Source organism: Oncorhynchus keta, unplaced genomic scaffold (assembly GCF_023373465.1).
Source record: "Oncorhynchus keta strain PuntledgeMale-10-30-2019 unplaced genomic scaffold, Oket_V2 Un_contig_20679_pilon_pilon, whole genome shotgun sequence".
In the NCBI taxonomy this organism is placed as follows: Eukaryota; Metazoa; Chordata; class Actinopteri; order Salmoniformes; family Salmonidae; genus Oncorhynchus; species Oncorhynchus keta.
This window is the reverse complement of record NW_026282138.1, coordinates 17,544-45,244: the sequence shown is the minus strand read 5'-3', so window position 1 is coordinate 45,244 and position 27,701 is coordinate 17,544. Positions and strand designations below refer to the sequence as shown.

The window sequence follows — 27,701 nt, the reverse complement described above, 5'->3', positions numbered from 1 at the left end:
CCCCAGCCTTAGTCAGTCCCTGTCTCATCCCCAGCCTTAGTCAGTCCCTGTCCCATCCCCAGCCTTAGTCAGTCCCTGTCTCATCTCCAGCCTTAGTCAGTCCCATCCCCAACCTTAGTCAGTCCCTGTCCCATCCCCAGCCTTAGTCAGTCCCTGTCCCATCCCCAGCCTTAGTCAGTCCCATCCCCAGCCTTAGTCAGTCCCAGTCCATCCCCAGCCTTAGTCAGTCCCTGTCCCATCCCCAGCCTTAGTCAGTCCCTGTCCCATCCCCAGCCTTAGTCAGTCCCTGTCTCATCCCCAGCCTTAGTCAGTCCCTGTCCCATCCCCAGCCTTAGTCAGTCCCATCCCCAGCCTTAGTCAGTCCCAGTCCCATCCCCAGCCTTAGTCAGTCCCTGTCCCATCCCCAGCCTTAGTCAGTCCCTGTCTCATCCCCAGCCTTAGTCAGTCCCAGTCCCATCCCCAGCCTTAGTCAGTCCCATCCCCAGCCTTAGTCAGTCCCAGTCCCATCCCAGCCTTAGTCAGTCCCAGTCCCATCCCCAGCCTTAGTCAGTCCCTGTCCCATCCCCAGCCTTAGTCAGTCCCTGTCCCACCCCAGCCTTAGTCAGTCACTGTCCCAGCCCCAGCCTTAGTCAGTCCCTGTCCCATCCCCAGCCTTAGTCAGTCCCTGTCCCATCCCCAGCCTTAGTCAGTCCCACCCCAGCCTTAGTCAGTCCCTGTCCCATCCCCAGCCTTAGTCAGTCCCATCCCCAGCCTTAGTCAGTCCCTGTCCCATCCCTTGCCAAGTACCTCAACTCCACCATGACTTCATCCACAGAGTTGAATGCAGAAACGGAACTCCTTCGAGTCACTATGCGTCAATACTTCAACAATTGAAATACCCTTACTTTGTACAGTGCCTTCAGAAAGTCCCAGTCCCATTGTCCTGCTGATCTATATCACTAGATCTATACCACTAGTTTCCGTACAATACTGTATATCAGACTTGTTCTATGACAATAAATCAGATATCTATATCATACTGTACCTACATCCACTTTTAATTACTTGCTGCTTCCTGGAACTAGCCAAGGGCCTTTATCAATGCTGAGCCTGGGTAATGGAGAAATGAAGTGCTAGGTATGCCACACATGGAGACGTCCTAGGAAGATTCTAGGGGTTTCTAGAAGTACCAGACGAAGACAAAGAGATGCTGAATCCAGGCTGAGATGCAATGGTTAGGTCCTGGAGAAGGAGAAGCTCTAAGAAGGAGAAGTTATCAGATGGAGAGGTGCTAGGAGTACCAGATGAAAATGAAGAGAAGCTGGATCCAGGCTATAGCCCTCTCTAGACAGGAGAGGAACCCAGCGGTACCCTGGAGAGATGGGAATACAAGCACATGCAACTAATGGATACGATGTCTCAATACAAAGGATGCTGCCTACCTGCCTTGAAAGGAAGCATCCTTGTGGATTGGAACACAGTCCATGTCACTGTTCAGGCCTGATTATGTCAATCACTCATGACTGTGTGTTCTCTCTCTTTACCCCTCTCCCTCGCTAACCCTCTTCCTCCCTCGCTAACCCTCTTCTTCCCTCGCTAACTCTCTTCCTCCCCCTCCCTCGCTAAACCTCTTCCTCCCCATCCATCTCTTCTTCCCCCTCCCTTGCTAACCCTCCCCTTCCCTCTCTAACCCTCCCCCTCCCTCGCTAACCCCCCCCTCCCTCGCTAACCCTCTTCCTCCCAATCCATCTCTCCCCCCCCCTCGCTAACCCTCTTCCTCCTCTCTCTCCTTATCCTCCCCCTCCCTCTCTTCCCCTCTTCCTCCCTCACTAACAATCATCCTCCCCCTCCCTCTCTCTCCTCATCCTCCCCCTCTTTCTCTTCCTCTCTCTCCTCTTCCTCCACCTCTCACCTTTCTTCATGCTGATGAAGGGGATGGTGTACTGTCCTATAAACTCAGAGGTGAGTCCTGTCTGGTCTCTTACAGTGAAGCGGATGAGGCTGAGGTCAGGGACAGAGATGGTGAAGTTCATGGCTGAGTCCCAACGAGGGCTCAGAGCTGTGGGAGGGAGCCAGAACAGTTACTATTTCCACCCTCAAACTCCCACTCAAATCCCCTATGAAAATCCACTCAAAGCCCCTATGAATAGGTGAACTCTCTATCTCCCCCTCTTGTCTCCACCTAGCAGTCCATGTCTGGGTGATGTGTTCTAAATAAGATGAATCACTGTTCGTTTACATCGAGGAAGTGCTCGGGCTTTAGAACACGCTAGGTCCAAATGAAGGGTGATACGTGGCCAGGGGATGTAAACGCCTCTATAGAATAACGACTATCAAAACAACCTAGGGTACGATATGGCACCCTATTCCCTATATAGTGCACTACTTTATACCAGGGCCCTATAGAACCCTGTTTTCTATATAGTGAACTACTTTAGACCAGAGCCCTATAGAACCATATTCCCTATATAGTGGACTACTTTACACCCGGGCCCTATAGAACCCTATTCCCTATATAGTGCACTACTTTAGACCAGAGCTCTATGTGGGCCCTGGTCAAAGCAGGGCCCTGTGAACCGAGTAAGGTGCGACTATATCTGATGCTATCAAGAAACAATTAGACTCTTGAGTTGCGTCTTTAACACTCCGTTCAGGAGTTCATTATCGCTGAGGGCAGATGAAAGCAGACAGAGGAGATTGAATGAGACATGTCCTGAGGGCAGATGAAAGCAGACAGAGGAGATTGAATGAGACATGTCCTGAGGGCAGATGAAAGCAGACAGAGGACATTGAATGAGACATGTCCTGAGGGCAGATGAAAGCAGACAGAGGAGATTGAATGAGACATGTCCTGAGGGCAGATGAAAGCAGACAGAGGAGATTGAATGAGACATGTCCTGAGGGCAGATGAAAGCAGACAGAGGAGATTGAATGAGACATGTCCTGAGGGCAGATGAAAGCAGACAGAGGAGATTGAATGAGACATGTCCTGAGGGCAGATTGAAAGCAGACAGAGGAGATTGAATGAGACATGTCCTGAGGGCAGATGAAAGCAGACAGAGGAGATTGAATGAGACATGTCCTGAGGGCAGATGAAAGCAGACAGAGGAGATTGAATGAGACATGTCCTGAGGGCAGATGAAAGCAGACAGAGGAGATTGAATGAGACATGTCCTGAGGGCAGATGAAAGCAGACAGAGGAGATTGAATGAGACATGTCCTGAGGGCAGATGAAAGCAGACAGAGGAGATTGAATGAGACATGTCCTGAGGGCAGATGAAAGCAGACAGAGGAGATTGAATGAGACATGTCCTGAGGGCAGATGAAAGCAGACAGAGGAGATTGAATGAGACATGTCCTGGGGTTTTTTCAAAGGGATGTTTTCTGTAGCTCAGTTGGTAGAGCATGGCGCTTGTAACGCCAGGGTAGTGGGTTCGATCCCCGGGATCACCCATACGTAGAATGTATGCACACATGACTGTAAGTCGCTTTGGATAAAAGCGTCTGCTAAATGGCATATATTATATATATATATTATATTAAAACAGACAGAAACACGTGTTATTGTTCACCCAGACTTCAAATGATGGAAATGCTTCACAAGCTGTTAATGAAATGGTCCACATTGACCTGTGAATAAGTGATATTCTTGAATATGCAAATACAACTTTTTATATAATCTCCAGTAGCAAAAATCTAAATCACAAATGACATTTGCTTTTACACCTGCATTGTTTGCTGTTTGGGGTTTTAGGCTGGGTTTCTGTACAGCACTTTGAGATATCAGCTGATGTACGAAGGGCTATATAAATAAATTTGATTTGATTTGATTACTGCACTGTAGGTATAGTGTATACGTCTAGTGTCCTCGCTTGGCTCTCTTTTCTTTCCCCTCTCTAGTGAGAGCAGCCTGTCCTCTCTCCTCTCTAGTGGGTACAGCCTGTCCTCTCTCCTCTCTAGTGAGAGCAGCCTGTCCTCTCTCCTCTCTAGTGAGAGCAGCCTGTCCTCTCTCCTCTCTAGTGAGAGCAGCCTGTCCTCTCTCCTCTCTAGTGAGAGCAGCCTGTCCTCTAGTGGGTACAGCCTGTCCTCTCTCCTCTCTAGTGGGTACAGCCTGTCCTCTCTCCTCTCTAGTGGGTACAGCCTGTCCTCTCTCCTCTCTAGTGAGAGCAGCCTGTCCTCTCTCCTCTCTAGTGGGTACAGCCTGTCCTCTCTAGTGAGAGCAGCCTGTCCTCTCTCCTCTCTAGTGGGTACAGCCTGTCCTCTCTCCTCTCTAGTGAGAGCAGCCTGTCCTCTCTCCTCTCTAGTGAGAGCAGCCTGTCCTCTCTCCTCTAGTGAGTGCAGCCTGTCCTCTCTAGTGAGAGCAGCCTGTCCTCTCTCCTCTCTAGTGAGTGCACCCTGTCCTCTCCTCTCTAATGAGAGCAGCCTGTCCTCTCTCCTCTCTAGTGAGTGCACCCTGTCCTCTCCTCTCTAATGAGAGCAGCCTGTCCTCTCTCCTCTCTAGTGAGTGCAGCCTGTCCTCTCTCCTCTCTAGTGAGAGCAGCCTGTCCTCTCTCCTCTCTAGTGAGTGCAGCCTGTCCTCTCTCCTCTCTAGTGAGTGCAGCCTGTCCTCTCTCCTCTCTAGTGAGTGCAGCCTGTCCTCTCTCCTCTCTAGTGAGAGCAGCCTGTCCTCTCTCCTCTCTAGTGAGTGCAGCCTGTCCTCTCTCCTCTCTAGTGAGTGCAGCCTGTCCTCTCTCCTCTCTAGTGAGAGCAGCCTGTCCTCTCTCCTCTCTAGTGAGAGCAGCCTGTCCTCTCTCCTCTCTAGTGAGTGCAGCCTGTCCTCTCTCCTCTCTAATGAGTGCAGCCTGTCATCTCTCCTCTCTAGTGGACCCTGTCCTCTCCTCTCTAGTGAGAGCAGCCTGTCCTCTCTCCTCTCTAGTGAGTGCAGCCTGTCCTCTCTCCTCTCTAGTGAGTGCAGCCTGTCCTCTCTCCTCTCTAGTGAGTGCAGCCTGTCATCTCTCCTCTCTAGTGAGAGCAGCCTGTCCTCTCTCCTCTCTAGTGGACCCTGTCCTCACCTCTCTAGTGGACCCTGTCCTCTGTCTGATATACAGAATCGTGTCTCTCTGTCCTCTGTGTTCTTTCTGAGGTCTCGTGTCTCTCTGTCCTCTGTGTTCTTTCTGAGGTCTCGTGTCTCTCTGTCCTCTGTGTTCTTTCTGAGGTCTAGTGTAGCCTACTGTAGTTCAAGGATGAGCCCTCTACTTCTCTCAAGGCAAACCAGACAGTGCATCCCAAATCATACCCTATAGCCTAAAGTGCACTACCTGGACCCTGGTCAAAAACAGTGGACTACATAGGGGAAAGAGTGCAGGTCTTTGGGACCCACACTGTGCCTTTTGAAGAGGCTAGCTCATCAGCACATTTCGCCTCGGAAGCCCAAGAGCTGTCGGCCCGGGAATTGGATTCACGGGGAGAAGAATTAAAGTTTTATAAAGTGGTTTCCTAGGGCAGGAGACTGGTCTCTATGAGTATGGGTTCTGACTGTAGATTCAAACAGTACTTTGAGATCACAGCTAGTCTGCTACTCTGTACACTGTATCACTCTGAGACTTTGTAGGTTGAGCCCATTTTTTCTTCCAGACATCGACTGTCTATTTCCAGACATTGACTGTCTATTTCCAGGGATTGACTGTCTATTTCCAGACATTGACTGTCTATTTCCTGACATTGACTGTCTATTTCCAGACATTGACTGTCTATTTCCAGGCATTGACTGTCTATTTCCAGGCATTGACTGTCTATTTCCAGACATTGACTGTCTATTTCCAGGCATTGACTGTCTTTCCCAGACATTGACTGTCTTTCCCAGACATTGACTGTCTTTCCCAGACATTGACTGTCTTTCCCAGACATAGACTGTCTTTTCCAGACATTGACTGTCTTTCCCCAGACATTGACAGTCTTTCCCAGACATTGACTGTCTTTCCCCAGACATTGACTGTCTTTCCCAGACATTGACTGTCTATTTCCAGGCATTGACTGTCTATTTCCAGGCATTGACTGTCTTTCCCAGACATTGACTGTCTTTCCCAGACATTGACTGTCTTTCCCAGACATTGACTGTCTTTCCCAGACATAGACTGTCTTTCCCAGACATTGACTGTCTTTCCCCAGACATTGACTGTCTTTCCCAGACATTGACTGTCTTTCCCAGACATTGACTGTCTATTTCCAGGCATTGACTGTCTATTTCCAGACATTGACTGTCTATTTCCAGACATAGACTGTCTTTCCCAGACATTGACTGTCTTTCCCCAGACATTGACTGTCTATTTCCAGACATCAACTGTCTTTCCCAGACATCGACTGTCTATTTCCAGGCATTGACTGTCTTTCCCAGACATTGACTGTCTATTTCCAGGCATTGACTGTCTATTTCCTGGCATTGACTGTCTATTTCCAGACATTGACTGTCTTTCCCAGACATTGACTGTCTATTTCCAGGCATTGACTGTCTTTCCCAGACATTGACTGTCTATTTCCAGGCATTGACTGTCTATTTCCAGACATTGACTGTCTTTCCCAGACATTGACTGTCTATTTCCAGGCATTGACTGTCTTTCCCAGACATTGACTGTCTATTTCCAGGCATTGACTATCTATTTCCAGACATCGACTGTCTATTTCAAGACATTGACTGTCTTTCCCAGACATAGACTGTCTTTCCCAGACATAGACTGTCTTTCCCAGACATTGACTGTCTTTCCCAGACATTGACTGTCTTTCCCAGACATTGACTGTCTTTCCCAGACATTGACTGTCTTTCCCAGACATTGACTGTCTTTCCCAGACATTGACTGTCATAGGTTCCTTCACATACTCTAGTTTTGTTTGCTTCACCGTCGTGTTTGTTCATGCCTTTGTAACTGGACTCACGCACACTCCAATCTAACCACGTCTGAGACGCGGTGCCTCTCATGTGTACCCGTCTCTATCTATGCTTCAGAACACACAGTTGCTCGGTTACCATTAAGTGGATTCAAGCCGGACAGCGGAGATCCGCGTCACAGCGCAATGGACATTTTAAAGGTAATTTCCGATTGATCTGACTTATGTTTACCGTAAATGCGGTTTCTACGGACAAGGAAACATTGCCTTTAAAAGGGCGACTGCCCCACTATTGAATCAGTGGGACAGTCGCTTGGAGAACTCACAGTTGTGTCTGACAGTGTCTGTGTGTCTCCTGCAGGAGTCTGAGTGGACACTGTGGATCTCCACGCGTGCGAAGGGGTCCAGGGCCTTGCCGCTCCGCGGAACAGGCAGGTTGGAGCCACTGATAACCTTCACACAAGGGACAGGGACAGAGACATGAGCTGTTAGTGTTTTTGCCTCTGAACACTTTACATTAATTCTGTCTCTGTGAACCCAGAGACGGTTGAACCCAGCATGCCATGGCGTAAGACATACATACATACAGACAGACACAGGTGGTTGACACACACAGACAGACAGACAGACAGACAGACAGACAGACAGACAGACAGACAGGTGGTAGACAGGCAGGTGGTAAACAGACAGACAGACAGGTGGTAGACAGACTTTACATTAATTCTGTCTCTGTGAACCCAGAGACAGTTGAACCCAGCATGCCATGGCGTAAGACATACATACATACATACAGACAGAGAGGTGGTAGACAGACAGACAGACAGACAGACAGACAGACAGACAGACAGACAGACAGACAGATGGTAGACAGACAGGCAGACAGAGAGGTGGTAGACAGACAGACAGACAGACAGACAGACAGACAGACAGACAGACAGACAGACAGACAGACAGAAAGACAGACAGACAGACAGGCAGGTGGTAAACAGACAGACAGACAGGTGGTAGACAGACAGACAGACAGGCAGGCAGGTGGTAAACAGACAGACAGACAGACGGGTGGTAGACAGGCAGGTGGTAAACAGACAGACAGACAGGTGGTAGACAGACAGACAGGTGGTAGACAGACAGACAGACAGACAGGTGGTAGACAGACAGACAGACAGGTGGTAGACAGACAGACAGAGAGGTGGTAGACAGACAGACAGACGGACGGACGGACGGACGGACGGACGGACGGACGGACGGACGGACAGACAGACAGACAGACAGGTGGTAGACAGACATTGGAATTTCAGTTTCCTTACTGAATTCCAAATTAAATTTTTTCTCATTGCTTTTCAATGAGGATGTAAATGTTCCAATCTGATGGGGCGTGTGTTCTTCTGCCTGCCTCGGGGCCTGGTGCCAGGGATTCATCAGCACTAGGAGTGGGCATGGGGGAGAGAACCGAGTGAGCGAGGGAAGGAGGGAGGGAGGAAGGAAGTAGAAGTGTAATTACACCAGTCTGGCAGGCTTATCTGTAGTCCACTCTCTCCTCTTCTCTCGTCCCTATGCCCAACCCTGATCAAAGACAAACCTGCATGCAGTTATCTGGGTATGCCTGCCTGGCACCGATGGATCCGCCTCACTCAGGAAACGGAAGTCAATGACCCCCAACTGCCTCATAGTGGTGCTATAGGTATTGTGAGGTTTGATCATCAGTCCAGTGATTACCAGGCTGGTGTTACATGTGTCGGACTGAACTGTGTGATGGACTGATCCGTGACTCATTGATTTAGGGTAAGGGGGAACTATGCATGACTATGGGGTTTCTGGGGGGTTATGGTAATTACACACAATCCCAAAACTCACTCAGATTGGGTCAGTGAGGTCCATTCTTCTGCTCAAGGAAACCGAATGTTAGGAAATATATTGGTAAAACAGTATACCAAATAGATTGGTAAAACAGTATGGGAAATAGATTGGTAAAACAGTATACCAAATAGATTGGTAAAACCGTATACCAAATAGATTGGTAAAACAGTATACCAAATAGATTGGTAAAACAGTATACCAAATAGATTGGTAAAACAGTATACCAAATAGATTGGTAAAACAGTATACCAAATAGATTGGTAAAACCGTATACCAAATAGATTGGTAAAACAGTATACCAAATAGATTGGTAAAACAGTATACCAAATAGATTGGTAAAACAGTATACCAAATAGATTGGTAAAACAGTATACCAAATAGATTGGTAAAACAGTATACCAAATAGATTGGTAAAACCGTATACCAAATAGATTGGTAAAACAGTATGGGAAATAAATTGGTAAAACAGTATGGGAAATAGATTAGTAAAACAGTATGGGAAATATATCCATAGAGTTGAAAAGGAAGCAGCGTTATTTTCTTACCTCTTCTAGTTGAATTATTCAATACAGCAGCATACCTATTTATAAGTGAACATTATTCTATTTATAAATCCGATTCCACTGGACTTGAAAGCTCTGCAGGGCTTTCTAGGAGGCTTTCCCTGGAGTGGAGTACCAGACCTGAAGCACAGGATGTTGATACATAAAGGTGTTTTTTCCCCACCTCTGATAAGAGAATACATGTATTTTTCATGCGCAGGGGAGTCTAGTTTCGTCTACTGAAGCAATAAGGCCCGAGAGGGTATGGCATATGGCTAATATACCACGGTTAAAGGGCTGTTCTTACTCACAACGCAAATGCAGAGTGCCTGGATTTACAGTCCTTAGCTGTGGTTAATTTGCCTTATACCACAAACCCCCAGAGGTGCCTTATTGCTATTATAAACTGGTTAACAACGTAATTACAAAAGTAAACAGGTCATTCTACGTCATACCCGTGGTATATTGTCTGTTATAAACTGGGTGGTTTGAGCCCCGAATGCTGATTGGCTGACAGCCAATCAATAAGTGCATTGAGGACGTCGTCTCCACAGTGACTGTACGTACAGACCCCTACCAGAAGCCATGGATTACAGGCAACATCCTCACTGAGCTAAAGGGTAGAGCTGCCTCTTTCAAGGTAGCTTATAAGAAATCCTGCTATGCCCTGCGACGAAACATCAAACAGGCAAAGCGTCAATACAGGGCAAAGATTGAATCATACTACACCGGCTCTGATGCTCGTCGGATGTGGCAGGGCTTGCAAACTATCCTTCTGTAGCTCAGTTGGTAGAGCATGGCGCTTGTAACGCCAGGGTAGTGGGTTCGATTCTCCGGGACCACCCTTACGTAGAATGTATGCACACATGACTGTAAGTCGCTTTGGATAAAAGCGTCTGCTAAATGGCATATATTATATATATATTATTATTACAGACTACAAAGGGAAGCACAGCTGCGAGCTGCCCAGTGACACGAGCCTACCAGACGAGCTAAATTACTTCTATGCTCGCTTCGAGGCAAGCAACACTGAGGCATGCATGAGAGCATCAGCTGTTCTGGAGGACTGAGTGATCACGCTCTCCGTAACAGACGTGAGTAAGACCTTTAAACAGGTCAACATTCACAAGGCTGCGGGGCCAGACGGATTACCCAGACGTGTGCTCCGGGCATGTGCTGACCAACTGGCAGGTGTCTTCACTGACATTTTCAACATGTCCCTGATTGAGTCTGTAATACCCAACATGTTTTAAGCAGACCACCATAGTCCCTGTGCCCAGGAACACCAAGGTGACCTGCCTAAATGACCACAGACCCGTGACACACGTCCGTAGCCATGAAGTGCTTTGAAAAGCTGATACATGGCTCACATCAACACCATTATCCCAGAAACCCTAGACCCACTCCAATTTGTATACCGTCCCAACAGATCCACAGATGATGTAATCTCTACTGCACTCCACACTGCCCTTTCCCACCTGGACAAAACGGAACACCTATGTGAGAATGTTATTCATTGACCCCAGCTCAGCATTCAACACCATAGTGCCGTCAAAGCTCATCACCAAACTAAGGATCCTGGGACTAAACACTTCTTCTGCAACTTGATCCTGGACTTCCTTACGGTCCGCCCCAGGTGGTACGGGTAGGTAACAACACATCTGCCACGCTGATCCTCAACATGGGGTTCCATAGGGGTGCGTGCTTAGCCCTCCTGTACTCCCTGTTCACCCACAACTACTTGCCCAGACACGACTCCAACACAATCATTTTTTTTGCAGACAACACAACAGTGGTAGGCCTGATCACCGACAACGACGTGACAGCCTATAGGGAGGAGGTCAAAGACCTGGTCGTTTGGTGCCAGGACAACAACCTCTCCCTCAACATAACCAAGACTAAGGAGATGATTGTGGACTACAGGAAAACGTTAGCCTCTATTTAGCCTCTCTACAGTGTATAGCCTCTCTACTGTATATAGCCTCTCAACTGTATATAATAGCCTCTCTACTGTATATATCCTCTCTACTGTATATAGCCTCTCTACTGTATATAGCCTCTCTACTGTATATAGCCTCTCTACTGTATATAGCCTCTTTACTGTATATAGCCTCTCTACTGTATATAGCCTCTCTACTGTATATAGCCTCTACTGTATATAGCCTCTCTACTGTATATAGCCTCTCTACTGTATGTAGCCTCTCTACTGTATATAGCCTCTCTACTGTATGTAGCCTCTCTACTGTATATAGCCTCTACTGTATATAGCCTCTCTACTGTATGTAGCCTCTCTACTGTATATAGCCTCTCTACTGTATGTAGCCTCTCTACTGTATGGAGCCCCTCTACTGTATGTAGCCTCTCTACTGTATATAGCCTCTCAACTGTATATAGCCTCTCTACTGTATGTAGCCTCTCTACTGTATGTAGCCTCTACTGTATATAGCCTCTCAACTGTATATAGCCTCTCTACTGTATGTAGCCTCTCTACTGTATATAGTCTCTCTACTGTACATAGCCTCTCTACTCTATATAGCCTCTCTACTGTATGTAGCCTCTCTACTGTATATAGCCTCTCTACTGTATATAGCCTCTCTACTGTATATAGCCTCTCTACTGTATATAGCCTCTCTACTGTATAGAGCCTCTTTACTGTATATAGCCTCTCTACTGTATATAGCCTCTCTACTGTATGTAGCCTCTCTACTGTATATAGCCTCTTTACTGTATATAGCCTCTCTACTGTTATAGCCTCTCTACTGTATGTAGCCTCTCTAATGTATATAGCCTCTCTACTGTATGTAGCCTCTCTACTGTATATAGCCTCTCTACTGTATGTAGCCTCTTGGGTACTGTATATAACCTCTCTTTTCTGTATATAGCCTCTCTTACTGTATGTAGCCTCTTTACTGTATATAGTCTCTCACTGTATATAGCCTAGGTTAGAGGTGGAGACTACTGTATATAGCCTCTCTACTGTATATAGCCTCTCTACTGTATATAGCCTCTCTACTGTATATAACCTCTCTACTGTATATAGTCTCTCTACTGTATATAGCCTCACTACTGTATCTGTATATAGCCTTCCTAATGTTATTTTCACTGTCTTTTTACTGTTGTTTTATTTCTTTACTTACCTATTGTTCATCTAATACCTTTTTCGCACCATTGGTTAGAGCCTGTAAGTAAGCATATCACTGTAAGGTCTACCTACACCTGTTGTATTTGGCGCACGTGACAAATAAACTTTGATTTGATTTGTATTTGTAAGGCATTCCACTGCGCTTGGCCTTTGAGTGTATTTGGAATGGTACCGTGTCTTGTGAATAAAACCCATAAGCATCTCTCTTTCTCGTGCACTGGAGCAGCTCGTTTACATATACAGTACAAGTAAAAGGACAACGTTGAGCCTTGAGTCTGCTAATGTAGACCGGGCGGCCAGAGCCTGATGACTAACAAACTGAAACTGGTCTTTGACCTCCCAGAGATAATGTGTTTTCAGTCTATCTATGTTGCTGTGGAAGTGAATGTGGGAACGTAACCCAAAAAGTTATAGAGGTAGAGACGCAGTAGGTTAGAGGTGGAGACGCAGTAGGTTAGAGGTAGAGACGCAGTAGGTTAGAGGTAGAGACGCAGTAGGTTAGAGGTAGAGATGCAGTAGGTTAGAGGTAGAGACGCAGTAGGTTAGAGGTAGAGACGCAGTAGGTTAGAGGTAGAGACGCAGTAGGTTAGAGGTAGAGAAGCAGTAAGTTAGAGGTAGAGACGCAGTAGGTTAGAGGTAGAGAAGCAGTAAGTTAGAGGTAGAGACGCAGTAGGTTAGAGGTAGAGACGCAGTAGGTTAGAGGTAGAGAAGCAGTAGGTTAGAGGTAGAGACGCAGTAGGTTAGAGGTAGAGACGCAGTAGGTTAGAGGTAGAGACGCAGTAGGTTAGTAGGTAGAGAAGCAGTAAGTTTGAGATAGAGAAGCAGTAAGTTAGAGAAGCAGTAGGTTAGAGGTAGAGACGCAGTAGGTTAGAGGTAGAGACGCAGTAGGTTAGAGGTAGAGATGCAGTAGGTTAGAGGTAGAGACGCAGTAGGTTAGAGGTAGAGACGCAGTAGGTTAGAGGTAGAGACGCAGTAGGTTAGAGGTAGAGACGCAGTAGGTTAGAGGTAGAGACGCAGTAGGTTAGAGGTAGAGACGCAGTAGGTTAGAGGTAGAGACGCAGTAAGTAGAGAAGCAGTAGGTTAGAGGTGGAGACGCAGTAGGTTAGAGGTAGAGACGCAGTAGGTTAGAGGTAGAGACGCAGTAGGTTAGAGGTAGAGACGCAGTAGGTTAGAGGTAGAGACGCAGTAGGTTAGAGGTAGAGACGCAGTAGGTTAGAGGTAGAGACGCAGTAGGTTAGAGGTAGAGAAGCAGTAAGTTAGAGGTAGAGACGCAGTAGGTTAGAGGTAGAGACGCAGTAGGTTAGAGGTAGAGACGCAGTAGGTTAGAGGTAGAGACGCAGTAGGTTAGAGGTAGAGACGCAGTAGGTTAGAGGTAGAGACGCAGTAGGTTAGAGGTAGAGAAGCAGTAAGTTAGAGGTAGAGACGCAGTAAGTAGAGAAGCAGTAAGTTAGAGGTAGAGATGCAGTAAGTAGAGACGCAGTAGGTTAGAGGTAGAGACGCAGTAGGTTAGAGGTAGAGACGCAGTAGGTTATAGGTAGAGAAGCAGTACGTTAGAGGTAGAGACGCAGTAAGTTAGAGGTAAAGGTAGAGATAAATGTTCCAGATAGGATGGACACCCCTCTCCCCACACACCCCCTCCCACACAACACCCCTCCCCACACACCCCTCCCACAAATGGACACCCCCCCCCACACACTCCCTCCCACACAACACCCCCTCCCACACAACACCCCTCCCCACACACCCTCCCACACAACACTCCCTCCCCACACAACACCCCTCCCCACACACCCCCCCACACAATAATATATCCCCTCCTCCCACATTCCTCCCCCCACAAACACTCCCAGTCCCCTCCTCCATACATTCCGTACCCTCCCACACAACACTACCCTCCCCTCCCCGCCATTCCTCCCCACACACCCCACTCCCACACAACACTCCCTCCCCACACAACACTCCCTCCCCACACACCCCCTCCCCACACAACACTCCCTCCCCACACCCCCCTCCCACACAACACTCCCTCCCCTCTTCCCACATTCCTCCCCACTCACACACCCACATCCTTGCATCACACAGTTCTATTACCTTCAGCAGTAGGTGTGCTGGCTTCAGGTTGTGACGGTAACTGTTTGGATTAAAGCCCCACTGATTGGTTCTGAGGAAGAGGGGTTTGAGGACGTAACCACAGCCACCGTTGTCCTGGAAACGCCCGTTGTTCAGGTCCATGGGCAGGCCCAACGACTGGAAGTTCAGAGCCACTGTAAGAAGAGTCCATATGACACAATGTCAGCATTGCCACACGGGCACAGACAAGACCAGACAGATAACATTCTCCAGCCCTCCGTCAACCTAGATTAGACCGGGATTGGACTACAAGACACAAATGTAAACATTCAATGCATTTCCTTACAGTTCAACATTACCAGGCACAGCCAGGGGTCTTTGAATATAGTTTGATTTGTTTATTGAAAAGTTGTGTTTTGTCTTATGTCAAATAGAATGACAAAGGTGATTCATCTCCTTCTGCCTTCAAGCAATTAAAAATGATGTTGTCATCAATCTCAAACAAAGTTTGTCATGAGAGGAATACGAAGTGAATGTCTGTGCCATAAATACATTTGATTTTTTGCAAAGTTTTTTTGTGTGACTATTCTCAAATGTAACGTCAAGTTTATTTTTCATAATGAATGAATTGAAGATCGTATTGACTCAAGCTCTCACATTTAAACACAGCAAAAGAAAGATTGATCACACCAAGCGGTCCAAAGACCATTACGTTCTAATTTACATTCCAGGAAGTTTTGGTGTGAACATGGAGCTCATTCAAAATGTTTTCTGTCCACCTACCCATCTGTGAGCCCACATTCCAGAACCCCTGAGGGTTGTAGTTGGAGGACAGGGTTCTAGAGGCTGCTGGGTAAATCCTGGTGATGAACACCATGTTGTGCTGGACGAAATCTGGAGCTGAGAGATGAGAACATGTGGTTTTTTGTACATTTCTCTGGATACGATGAGACTGCTATATGAACTAAAATGACACGAGGAGACTAGGAAAGTACATGGTAACTTCATTAGCATCACATGACTAGAAGTTACGGTCATCATTTGACCTTATCAGATTCGGTGAAGAAGAAGGATAAGCATTTGTCACAAACTACTGATTAAATTGGTATTACTCGTTCAGGGACAGGGTGTCCTTGCAGCATTATACATAGACTTTGTGCTTTAAAAAAATGCCACATCAAGGAGCCATTATAGCAACAAGAGGCTGATAATGGCTGTTGAGTGAAATCCATCACAACTCATCTGTCACTGCGTCATTCCCCTCCACTCTATCTCCGTAGCACAATGACTTGTTTACTGATTGTGCTTTGAATTCCAATCTCAACCGTCTCTTTTCATTCAAATCTCAACAGTCTCTTTTCATTCAAATCTCAACAGTCTCTTTTCATTCCAATTCTCAACCGTCTTTTTTCCCCTTTTCACTAACAGTATGAATATGAGACACTCAAACTCCTGTTTTTACTGCTGCCTGTGTTCAACACTTGATACATTGCTAGATACTTGCAAATGTGGTTCCCCCCCTCTCCCCCATGTGCAGTTTGAAACACTAATTTGTTAAGTCTTCCAAGGTACAAAACCTGAGGTCTTGACCAGCTTGTGAGCCTTCTTCTCCCCCAGTGAGGTATTCTCATAGTACTGCTGGTGTTCTCTGGCATGGCTGAAGCTGTGGAACTTCACTGACTTGGTGTAGACCACCAGGTTAGATAGAGACTCAGCAACTACTGCTGCCTTCTTCCTCTTTGAGAGAGAGAGAGAGAGAGAGAGAGAGAGAGAGAGAGAGAGAGAGAGAGAGAGAGAGAGAGAGATTGCAAGAGAGAGAGAACAATAAACACATTAAGGTTGTGACTAGGGTTAGGGTTAAACTGGCGAGTGGAAATTAAACTCTGGGGTTAGGATTAAGGTTAGGGACAGGACAACCTCACTGACCCTGCTTTTGTGCTATTGTTTATAAGGAGATGTACAGGTAAAGTTTATCTGTGTCCTCTAATCTAATATACCAGTGTATAATACCTGATATCATACCTCATTAAGAACCCTGACTTACTTTCTTCCGTTTCAATTTGGAATGGTGCTTTGTTTTGAGATTAGGCTCCTCTTCCTCATCATCATCTTCATCCTCTTCCTCACTGTCTTCCCCCTCTGAGTCTCTCTCCCTCCTGTCCTCTGAGTCTCTCTCCCTCCTGTCCTCTGAGTCTCTCTCCCTCCTGTCCTCTGTCTCTGCCTCACTCTGAGGACTGAGCTTTTTGTTCTTAATCAGGATTTTATATTTCAGCTCCTGTCAACCCAGAGACATAATCCACATATCTGATCTGTCTCAGCGGGAAAGAGACGGTCAAGAAAAACGTTTCACAAAGAAAATGTTTTACGTTTCTGGGTCCAGTGGCAGGCGTTGATATGCGTAGCCTTATCGTGGCTTTCTTTTGCCGACTATCAATTAATGGACTTGTTTTCTACCGATTGTAAATAGTAAACACCATGTTATGGTGTGGGACATTCATTGTATGACAAGAAAAAACAAGCAGGTCTATTTCACTTCAGCAGATGGCATAACCTGGCCATCCACAATTCACCTGAAACTGGAGTCTTATATCTCCCTCACTAGCTTTACGCATCAGTTGTCAGAGCAGCGAACCGATCTACTCATCCCCATATTGTTATTTATTTATTGCTTTGCACCCCAGTATCTCTACTTGCACATTCATCTTCTGCACATCTATCACTCCAGTGTTTAATTTCTAAATTGTAATTATTTTGCCTCTATGGCCTATTTATTGCCTTATACCTCCCTAATCTTACTACATTTCAACACACTGTATATAGATAGACTTTTCTATTGGGTTATGTACATAACCCATCTATAATTTAGCCCATACAACTACCTCTTCCCTTACAGTATTTATTTATTTTGCTCCTTTGCACCCCATTATTTTTATTTCTACTTTGCACATTCGTCCACTGCGAATCTACCATTCCAGTGTTTTACTTGCTATATTGTATTTACTTCGCCACCATGGCCTTTTTTTTTGCCTTTACCTCCCTTATCTCACCTCATTTGCTCATATTGTATATGGACTTATTTTTCTACTGTATTATTGACTGTATGTTTGTTTTACTCCATGTGTAACTCTGTGTTGTTGTATGTGTCGAACTGCTTTGCTTTGTCTTGGCCAGGTCGCAATTGTAATGAGAACTTGTTCTCAACTGGCCTACCTGGTTGAGAACGAGGGGGAGGGGGTAGGGAGGGGGAACCAGAGAGGGAGGGCCGTGGGGCTAGGGAGGGGGAACCGGAGAGGGAGGGCTGGGGGTTAGGGAGGGGGAACCAGAGAGGGGGACTGGGGGTTAGGGAGGGGGAACCGGAGAGGGAGGGCTGGGGGTTAGGGAGGGGGAACCGGAGAGGGAGGGCTGGGGGTTAGTGAGGGGGAACTAGAGAGGGAGGGCCGTGGGGCTAGGGAGGGGGAACCGGAGAGGGAGGGATAGGGGTTAGGGAGGGGGAACCAGAGAGGGAGGGCCGTGGGGCTAGGGAGGGGGAACTGGAGAGGGAGGGCCATGGGGCTAGGGAGGGGCAACCGGAGAGGGAGGGCTGGGGGTTAGGGAGGGGGAACCGGAGAGGGAGGGCTGGGGGCTAGGGAGGGGGGAACCGGAGAGGGAGGGCTGGGGGTTAGGGAGGGGGAACCGGAGAGGGAGGGCTGGGGGTCAGGCAGGGGGATCCGGAGAGGGAGGGCCATGGGGCTAGGGAGGGGGAACCGGAGAGGGAGGGCTGGGGGTCAGGGAGGGGGATCCGGAGAGGGAGGGCTAGGGGTTAGGGAGGGGGAACCGGAGAGGGAGGGGGGAAACGGAGAGGGAGGGCTGGGGGTTAGGGAGGGGGGAACCAGAGAGGGAGGGCCGATGGTTTACTGGGAGGGGTTTCTGGGTGGGAATGGGCCGATGGTTTCTCTGTGGGTCCTGCTTTAAGTTTAATTAATGGGTTTATCAACATAAAATGTTTTTTACCAGGTAAGTTGACTGAGAACACATTCTCATTTACAGCAATAACCTTTGTAATAGTTACAGGGGAGAGGATGAATGAGCCAATTATAAGCTGAAGATGATTAAGGTGACCATGGTCAGATTAGGAAATTAGTCAGGACACCCTTACTCTTACAATAGTGCCATGGGATCTTCAGTGATCACAGAGAGTCAGGACACCCGTTTAACACTCTGAAAATGGCACCCTACACAGGGCAAAGTCCTCAATCACTGCCCTGGGGCATTGGGATATTTATTTTTAGACCAGAGAAAAGTGTGCCTCCTACTGGCCCTCCAACACCACTTCCAGCAGCATCTGGTCTCCCATCCAGGGACTGACCAGGACCAACCCTGCTTAGCATCAGAAGCAAGTCAGCAGTGGGATACAGGGTGGTACGCTGCTGGCTAATAATAACAATGCCATCATTAATATAACATTCCTTTTTTGAAAAACGATTTTGCAACGCTAGCTATTCTCTCTTGGAATTTGAAAGGACTAAATGGCCTTACCAAACGTTCCAGCTGTCTTGATATTCTAGCAAGAAACCATATTGATACAGCAATGCCCCGAGAAACACGTTGGCTCCATCAGGTCACACAGCGAATGCGGAACCATTTGTATGTACTGGTTGCTTTTTCATCAGCCCCGAACAAAACTAAAGGTCTCATCATAATGATACATAACTCAAAATCACCAGGTAAAGGTGAAGCTCTTGAAGGCAGAATCACTTTCCTTGACCCTCTAGAGTCAATTTGTCCACTTGGCTCGCTGGAAAACTATTCTGAACAAAAATATATATGAAAATATATATACGCAACATGTAAAGTGTTGGTCCCATGTTTCATATGCACAAAAAGCTTATTTTGAGAAGAAGAAAAATTACACATTTCTACACATCCCTGTTAGTGAGCATTTCTCCATTGCCAAGATAATCCATCCACCTGACAGGTGTGGCATATCAAGAAGCTGATTAAACAGCATGATCATTACACAGGACCGTATAAAAGGTCACTCTAAAATGTGCAGTTTTGTCACACAACACAATGACATAGACATCTCAAGTTTCGTAAGGGTGGAGGTGCAATTGGCATGCCGACTGCAGGAATGTCCACCAACGCTGTTACCAGATAATTTTATATTACATTCTCTACCACAAGCCACCTCAAACAAACATTTTGTAGAACTTCACACAGTCACTGAAGAGGAGACAACATTCCACAGGCCACAATCAACAACCTGATCAACTCCATGCAAAGGAGATGTGTCGCGCTGCATGAGTCAAATGGTGGTCACACCAGACACTGATTGGTTCTTTGAACCACACCGCTACTTAAAAAAAAAAAGAGAGATCTGTTAGCAACAGATGCATATCTGTATTCCAAGTCATGTGACATCCATGTATTAGGGCCTAATTTATTTATTTAAATTGACGGATTTGTAACTCAGTAAAATCTTTGACATTGCTGCATGTTGAGAATATATTCCCATAAAGATCTGTGAGTTTGCTAGAGAGGAGGGTGTGGGGGGGGTAGAGATGTGTTTCTAGTGGGAGGGTGTGGGGGGGTAGAGATGTGTTTCTAGTGGGAGGGTGTGGGGGGAGGTAGAGATGTGTTTCTAGTGGGAGGGTGTGGGGGGAAGGTAGAGATGTGTTTCTAGTGGGAGGGTGTGGTGGGGGGGGTAGGTAGAGATGTGTTTCTAGTGGGAGGGTGTGGGGGGAAGGTAGAGATGTGTTTCTAGTGGGAGGGTGTGGGGGGAAGGTAGAGATGTGTTTCTAGTGGGAGGGTGTGGTGGGGGGGTAGGTAGAGATGTGTTTCTAGTGGGAGGGTGTGGGGGGGGGAGGTAGAGATGTGTTTCTAGTGGGAGGGTGTGGTGGGGGGTAGGTAGAGATGTGTTTCTAGTGGGAGGGTGTGGGGGGGAAGGTAGAGATGTGTTTCTAGTGGGAGGGTGTGGGGGGAGGTAGAGATGTGTTTCTAGTGGGAGGGTGTGGGGGGTAGAGATGTGTTTCTAGTGGGAGGGTGTGGGGGGGCAGGTAGAGATGTGTTTCTAGTGGGAGGGTGTGGGGGGGCAGGTAGAGATGTGTTTCTAGTGGGAGGGTGTGGGGGGGGCAGGTAGAGATGTGTTTCTAGTGGGAGGGTGTGGGGGCAGGTAGAGATGTATTTCTAGTGGGACGGTGTGGGGTGGCAGGTGGAGATGTGTTTCTAGTGGGAGGGTGGGGGGGGGCAGGTGGAGATGTGTTTCTAGTGGGAGGGTGTGGGGGCAGGTAGAGATGTGTTTCTAGTGGGAGGGTGTGGGGGGTAGGTAGAGATGTGTTTCTAGTGGGAGGGTGTGGGGGCAGGTAGAGATGTGTTTCTAGTGGGAGGGTGTGGGGGGGGCAGGTAGAGATGTGTTTCTAGTGGTGGGAGGGTGGGGGGGGCAGGTACAGATGTGTTTCTCGTGGGAGGTGTGGGGGGACCAGGTAGAGATGTGTTTCTAGTGGGGGGGTGCAGGTAGAGATGTGTTTCTAGTGGGAGGGTGTGGGGGGCCAGGTAGAGGTGTGTTTCTAGTGGGAGGGTGTGGGGGGCAGGTAGAGATGTGTTTCTCATGGGGGCAGGTAGAGATGTGTTTCTAGTGGGGGGCAGGTAGAGATGTGTTTCTAGTGGGGGGCAGGTAGAGATGTGTTTCTAGTGGGGGGCAGGTAGAGATGTGTTTCAACTGAGGGGCAGGTAGAGATGTGTTTCTACTGGGGGCAGGTAGAGATGTGTTTCTAGTGGGGGGCAGGTAGAGATGTGTTTCTACTGGGGGCAGGAAAACATCTCACTTTTTATTTAAATAACACCTCACAACACTTCAAGACATAAATATAATTACTTATAATCTATTAAACTTTAGGAAAAACAAATAACTTTAGGAGCAACAGCAAGATAGTGGGTTTAATTCCCAGGACCACCCGTATGTAAAATATATGCACACATGACTGTAAGTCGCTTTGGATAAAAGCATCTGCTAAATAGCATATTATATATTATTATATATTATTAACTTTACTTAATACTCTGGATAAATCTTTCTGCCACGCCCATTGTTGAATATCTTTGTCAATACAGGGTTTACAATGGTGTCCCATTTTCTTACCAATAGTATTAAGTGAAATATTATGTATAAATCGTTGAGTTCATATTGCCCCACGCAGTCAGTCAACAACACACACGTAGAATGGGAACCAACAGCACCGGATGTTAAATCCCTTATATGTTTTCAAATCAAAGTCAATATCACAGAACTCTGGTTTCACTTGATGAGCAGCAATCTGTTGAGAGTTAAGAAACGGTGGTTTGGTATTTTTCAAACGCCATCTTGGTTCCATAACCATATACAAACAACGGCAGGGCGGAACTGAAAATATATTATATCCTTAAAAGCATCCACAGCCGAAATCAATACAAATGGGGATAGTGGAATCTTCTCCACCAGTAAATAGCCTTACATACCTTTCACTTAGAATTTGATACCTTTAAAATCTATGTGGTTACTTCCGACAATCCTTCCTCAAACATTCTCAAATCAAATCTAATTTTATTTGTCACATTACACATGGTTATCAGATGTTAATGCGAGTGTTGCGAAATGCTTGTGCTTCTAGTTCCGACAATGCAGTAATAACCAACGAGTAATCTCGCTAACAATTCCAAAACAACTACCTTATACACATAAGTGTAAAGGGATAAAGAATATGTACATAAAGATATATGAATGAGTGATGGTACAGAGCGGCATAGGCAACATGACAGTGCCTTTGAAAATAATTGTACTTTTTCCACATTTTGTTATTTTACAGCCTTATTCAAAGATATATATAAACCGTTTTTTTACCCCCTCATTAATCTACACACAATACCCCATAATGACATCACAATACCCCATAATGACATCACAATACCCCATCATGACAAAGCTAAAAACAGGTTTTTAGAAATGTTTACATAAGTATTCAGACCCGTTACTCAGTACTTTGTTGAAGCCCGTTTAGCAGAGATTACAGGCTCAAGTATTTTTGGGGTATGACGCTACAAGCTTGAAACACCTGTATTTGGGGAGTTTCTCGCATTCTTCTCTGCAGATCCTCTCAAGCTCTGTCAGGTTGGATGGGGAGCGTCGCTGCACAGCTATTTTCAGGTCTCTCCAGAGATGTTAGATCGGGTTCAAATCCGGGCTCTGGTTGGGCCACTCAAGGACATTCAGAGACTTGTCCTGAAGCCACTCCTGCATTGTTTTGGTTGTGTGATTAGGGTCGTTGTCCTGTTGTAAGTTGAACCTTCGCCCCAGTCTGAGGTCCTGAGCGCTCTGGAGCAGGTTATCATCAAGGATCTCTCTGTACTTTGCTCCGTTCATCTTTGCCTCGATCCTGACTAGTCTCCCAGTCCCTGCCACTGAAAACATCCCCACACCATGATGCTGCCACCATCATGCTTCACTGTAGGGATGGTGCCAGGCTTCCTCCAGACATGACACTTGGCATTTAGGCCAAAGAGTTCAATCTTGGTTTCATCAGACCAGAGAATCTTGTTTCTCATGGTCTGAGAGTCTTTAGGTGCCTTTTGGCAAACTCCAAGTGGGCTGTCATGTGCCATTTACTGAGGAGTGGCTTCCGTGTGGACACTCTACCATAAAGGCCTGATTGGTGGAGTGCTGCAGAGATGGTTGTTCTTCTGGAAGGTTCTCCAGGTTCTCCCATCATTTTTGGTAACCTTTCCCAGATCTGTGCCTCAACACTATCCTGTCTCGGAGCTCTACGGACAATTCCTTTGACCTCATGGCTTGGTTTTTACTCTGAAATGCACTGTCAACTGTGGGACCTTATATAGACAGGTGTGTGTCTTTCCAAATCATGTCCAATCAATTTCCTTTACCACAGGTGGACTCCAATCAAGTTGAAGAAACATCTCAAGGATGATCAATGGAAACACACCTGAACTCAATTTCGAGTCTCATAGTAAAGGGTCTGAATACTTATGCAAATAAGGCATTTCTGTTTTTTATTTTATTTTATACATTTGCTAAAATAGTATTACTATTAGTATTATTACTATTAGTATTATAATTATTATTACTATTAGTATTAATATTATTATTACTATTAGTATTACTATTACCATTAATATTATAATTACTATTAGTAATATTAGTATTACTATTAGTATTATAATTATTATTACTATTAGTATTACTATTACTATTAGTATTATCATTATTATTACTATTAGTATTATAATTACTATTATTGCTATTAGTATTATTATTACTATTAGTATTACTATTACTATTATTATTACTATTAGTATTACTATTACCATTAGTATTATAATTACTAGTATTACTATTAGTATTAGTATTACTATTATTATTAGTATTACTATTACCGTTAGTATTATAATTACTATTATTGCTATTAGTATTATTATTACTATTAGTATTACTATTACCATTAATATTATAATTACTATTAGTAATATTAGTATTACTATTAGTATTACTATTACTATTAGTATTATAATTACTATTATTGCTATTAGTATTATTATTACTATTAGTATTACTATTATTATTACTATTAGTATTAATATTACCATTAGTATTATAATTACTATTATTAGTATTAGTATTACTATTATTATTAGTATTACTATTACCATTAGTATTATAATTACTATTATTACTATTGCTATTAGTATTATTATTACTATTAGTATTGCTATTACTATTAGTATTACTATTAGTATTGCTATTACTATTAGTATTGCTATTAGTATTATTACTCTTACTCTTTTTACTATTAGTATTACTATTATTACTATTAGTATTACTATTACCATTATTATTACTACTACTATTACTATAAGTACTATACCATAGAGCAGCTATCATGCAGGCTACATTTCACCTTTCAGTCATTCAGCAGACACTCTCATCCAGAGCTACTTACAGTTAGATGAGTTAGTCAGATGAGTTAGTTAGATGAGTTAGTCAGATGAGTTAGTCAGATGAGTTAGTTAGATGAGTTAGTCAGATGAGTTAGTCAGATGAGTTAGTCAGATGAGTTAGTCAGATGAGTTAGTTAGATGAGTTAGTCAGATGAGTTAGTCAAATGAGTTAGTCAGATGAGTTAGTTAGATGAGTTAGTCAAATGAGTTAGTTAGATGAGTTAGTCAAATGAGTTAGTCAGATGAGTTAGTTAGATGAGTTAGTTAGATGAGTTAGTCAGATGAGTTAGTTAGACTCGTTTTGACTACATTTCATGTGAGGCAGAGTGATTTAGTAACATGATCATTTGTGTGTAATAATAGTATATACAGTCGTGGCCAAAAGTTTTGAGAATGACACAAATATTAATTTTCACAAAGTCTGCTGCCTCAGTTTGTATGATGGCAATTTGCATATACTCCAGAATGTTATGAAGAGTGATCAGATGAATTGCAAAGTCCCTCTTTGCCATGCAAATGAACTGAATCCCCAAAAAAACATTGTCACTGCATTCTAGCCCTGCCACAACAGGACCAGCTGACATCATGTCAGTGATTCTCTCGTTAACACATGTGGGGGGGTTGACGAGAACAAGGCTAGAGATCACTCTGTCATGCTGATTGAGTTTGAATAACAGACTGGAAGCTTCAAAAGGAGGGTGGTGCTTGGAATCATTGACCTTTCTCTGTCAGCCATGGTTACCTGCAAGGAAACACGTGCCGTCATCATTGCTTTGCACAAAAAGGGCTTCACAGGCAAGGATATTGCTGCCAGTAAGATTGCACCTAAATCAACCATTTATCGGATCATCAAGAACTTCAAGGAGAGCGGTTCAATTGTTGTGAAGAAGGCTTCAGGGCGCCCAAGAAAGTTCAGCAAGCGCCAGGACCGTCTCCTAAAGTTGATTCAGCTGCGGGGCGCCACCAGTACAGAGCTTGCTCAGGAATGGCAGCAGGCAGGTGTGAGTGCATCTGCATGCACAGTGAGGCAATGACTTTTGGAGGATAGCCTGGTGTCAAGCAAAGAAGCCACTTCTCTCCAGGAAAAACATCAGGGACATACTGATATTCTGCAAAAGGTACAGGGATTGGACTGCTGAGGACTGGGGTAAAGTCATTTTCTCTGATGAATCCCCGATCCGATTGTTTGGGGCATCCGTAAAGCTTGTCCGGAGAAGACAAGGTGAGCGCTACCATGTCATGCCAACAGTAAAGCATCCTGAGACCATGTGTGGGGTTGCTTCTCAACCAGGGGAGTGGGGCTCACTAACAATTTTTGCCTAAGAACACAGCCATGAATAAAGAATGGTACCAACACATCCTCCGATAGCAACTTCTCCCAACCATCCAGGAACAGTTTGGTGATGAACAATGCCTTTTCCAGTATGATGGAGCACCTTGCCATAAGGCAAAAACGATAACTAAGTAGCTCGGGAACAAAACATTGATATTTTGGGTCCATGACCAGGAAACTCCCCAGACCTTAATCCCATTGAGAACTTGTGGTCAATCCTCAAGAGGCGGGTGAACAAACAAAAACCCACAAATTCGGACAAACTCCAAGCATTGATTATACAAGAATGGGCTGCCATCAGTCAGGATGTGGCCCAGAAGTTAATTGACAGCATGCCAGGGCGGATTGCAGAGGACTTGAAAAAGAAGGGTCAACACTGCAAATATGGACTCTTTGCATCAACTTCATGTAATTGTCAATAAAAGCCTTTGACACTTATGAAATGTTTGTAGTTATACTTCAGTATCCATAGTAACATCTGACAATGATATCTAAAGACACTGAAGCAGCAAACTTTGTGAAAATTCATATTTGTGTCATTCTCAAATATGTTGGCCACGACTGTATGTTGTGACACCACATATGCTAGGACTGGCTTTCCGTACATGACTGTCTGTCACTAGAAGTACGGCTCATCTAAGATCACATGACGACTGAGTGACCGTGTATGAGTAGGGGCTGAGAACTCAATTCAAATCAAGGTCAAGCTCTACACCCATTCAAACTTGTGCCACTTAATTATATTATTAAATATTCCTCAAAAGATGTAAAAATGTATGATTGATAGGTACATCAAATCATATTCTCACACAGTCATGTATAATAACCATCTATAACTTGTTTAAATAAATCTATATAACACACACACACATATAAACACGCACAAACACACACAAACATATACACACACAAACATATACAGACACATAAACACACACAAACACGCACACACACGTGCACACACACACACACACACATGCAAAACCTCTGTCCTCTAATCAGACAGTCATCACCAGCAAGCATCCTGTACCAGCCTCATTCCTACCCTATCAGACAGTCATCACCAGCAAGCAGCAAGCAGCCTGTGCCAGTCTCCTTCCTACCCTATCAGACAGTCATCACCAGCAAGCAGCCTGTGCCAGTCTCCTTCCTACCCTATCAGACAGTCATCACCAGCAAGCAGCCTGTGCCAGTCTCATTCCTACCCTATCAGACAGTCATCACCAGCAGGGGTTCAAATAGAGGCAGTCTATTCCACAGATGAACGAACTGCCGGCAGGGGAATGAGGAAATCTAAATATGCATCCCAAATGGCACTCTATTCCCTATATAGTGAACTACTTTAGACCAGAGCCCTATGGTACTCTATTCCCTATATAGTGAACTACTTTAGACCAGAGCCCTATGGTACTCTATTCCCTATATAGTGAACTACTTTAGACCAGGGCCCTATAGAACCCTATTCCCTATATAGTGAACTACTTTAGACCAGAGCCCTATGGTACTCTATTCCCTATATAGTGAACTACTTTAGACCAGAGCCCTATGGTACTCTATTCCCTATATATAGTGCACTACTTTAGACCAGAGGCCTATAGAACCCTATTCCCTATATAGTGCACTACTTTAGACCAGAGCCCTATAGAACCCTATTCCCTATATATAATGCACTACTTTAGACCAGAACCCTATAGAACCCTATTCCCTATATATGTCACGCCTTGGTCTTAGTGTTTTGTGTTTTCGTTGATTGTTTGGTCAGGCCAGGGTGTGACATGGGTTTGTTTTGTTGTATTTCGTATTGGGGTTTTGTAGTTATTGGGATTGCGGCTGAGTAGGGGTGTTGTATGGGCTTGGCTGCCTGAGGCGGTTCTCAATCAGAGTCAGGTGATTCTCATTGTCTCTGATTGGGAACCGTATTTAGGTAGCCTGGGTTTCGCTTTGTATTTCGTGG

General features: G+C 45.3%; 1 protein-coding gene and 1 long non-coding RNA gene across 2 annotated transcripts in view; one reads left to right on the top strand and one right to left on the bottom strand.

The window, feature by feature from the left end:
* Positions 1 to 1,270: 1,270 nt before the first annotated feature.
* LOC127920812 (1-phosphatidylinositol 4,5-bisphosphate phosphodiesterase zeta-1-like) overlaps positions 1,271 to 27,701 on the bottom strand; it is a 39,686-nt gene continuing 13,255 nt past the window's right edge. The window contains 9 exon segments of the mRNA XM_052504863.1: positions 1,271 to 1,298; positions 1,300 to 1,351; positions 1,892 to 2,038; positions 7,167 to 7,293; positions 14,473 to 14,645; positions 15,235 to 15,351; positions 16,029 to 16,169; positions 16,492 to 16,614; positions 16,678 to 16,726. Coding sequence (XP_052360823.1) covers positions 1,271 to 1,298; positions 1,300 to 1,351; positions 1,892 to 2,038; positions 7,167 to 7,293; positions 14,473 to 14,645; positions 15,235 to 15,351; positions 16,029 to 16,169; positions 16,492 to 16,614; positions 16,678 to 16,726 — 957 coding nt within the window.
* LOC127920813 (uncharacterized) lies at positions 12,739 to 14,041 on the top strand. The gene is made up of 4 exons (XR_008107487.1): positions 12,739 to 12,885; positions 12,930 to 13,164; positions 13,226 to 13,430; positions 13,468 to 14,041. It is a non-coding gene; the product is annotated as an uncharacterized LOC127920813 (long non-coding RNA).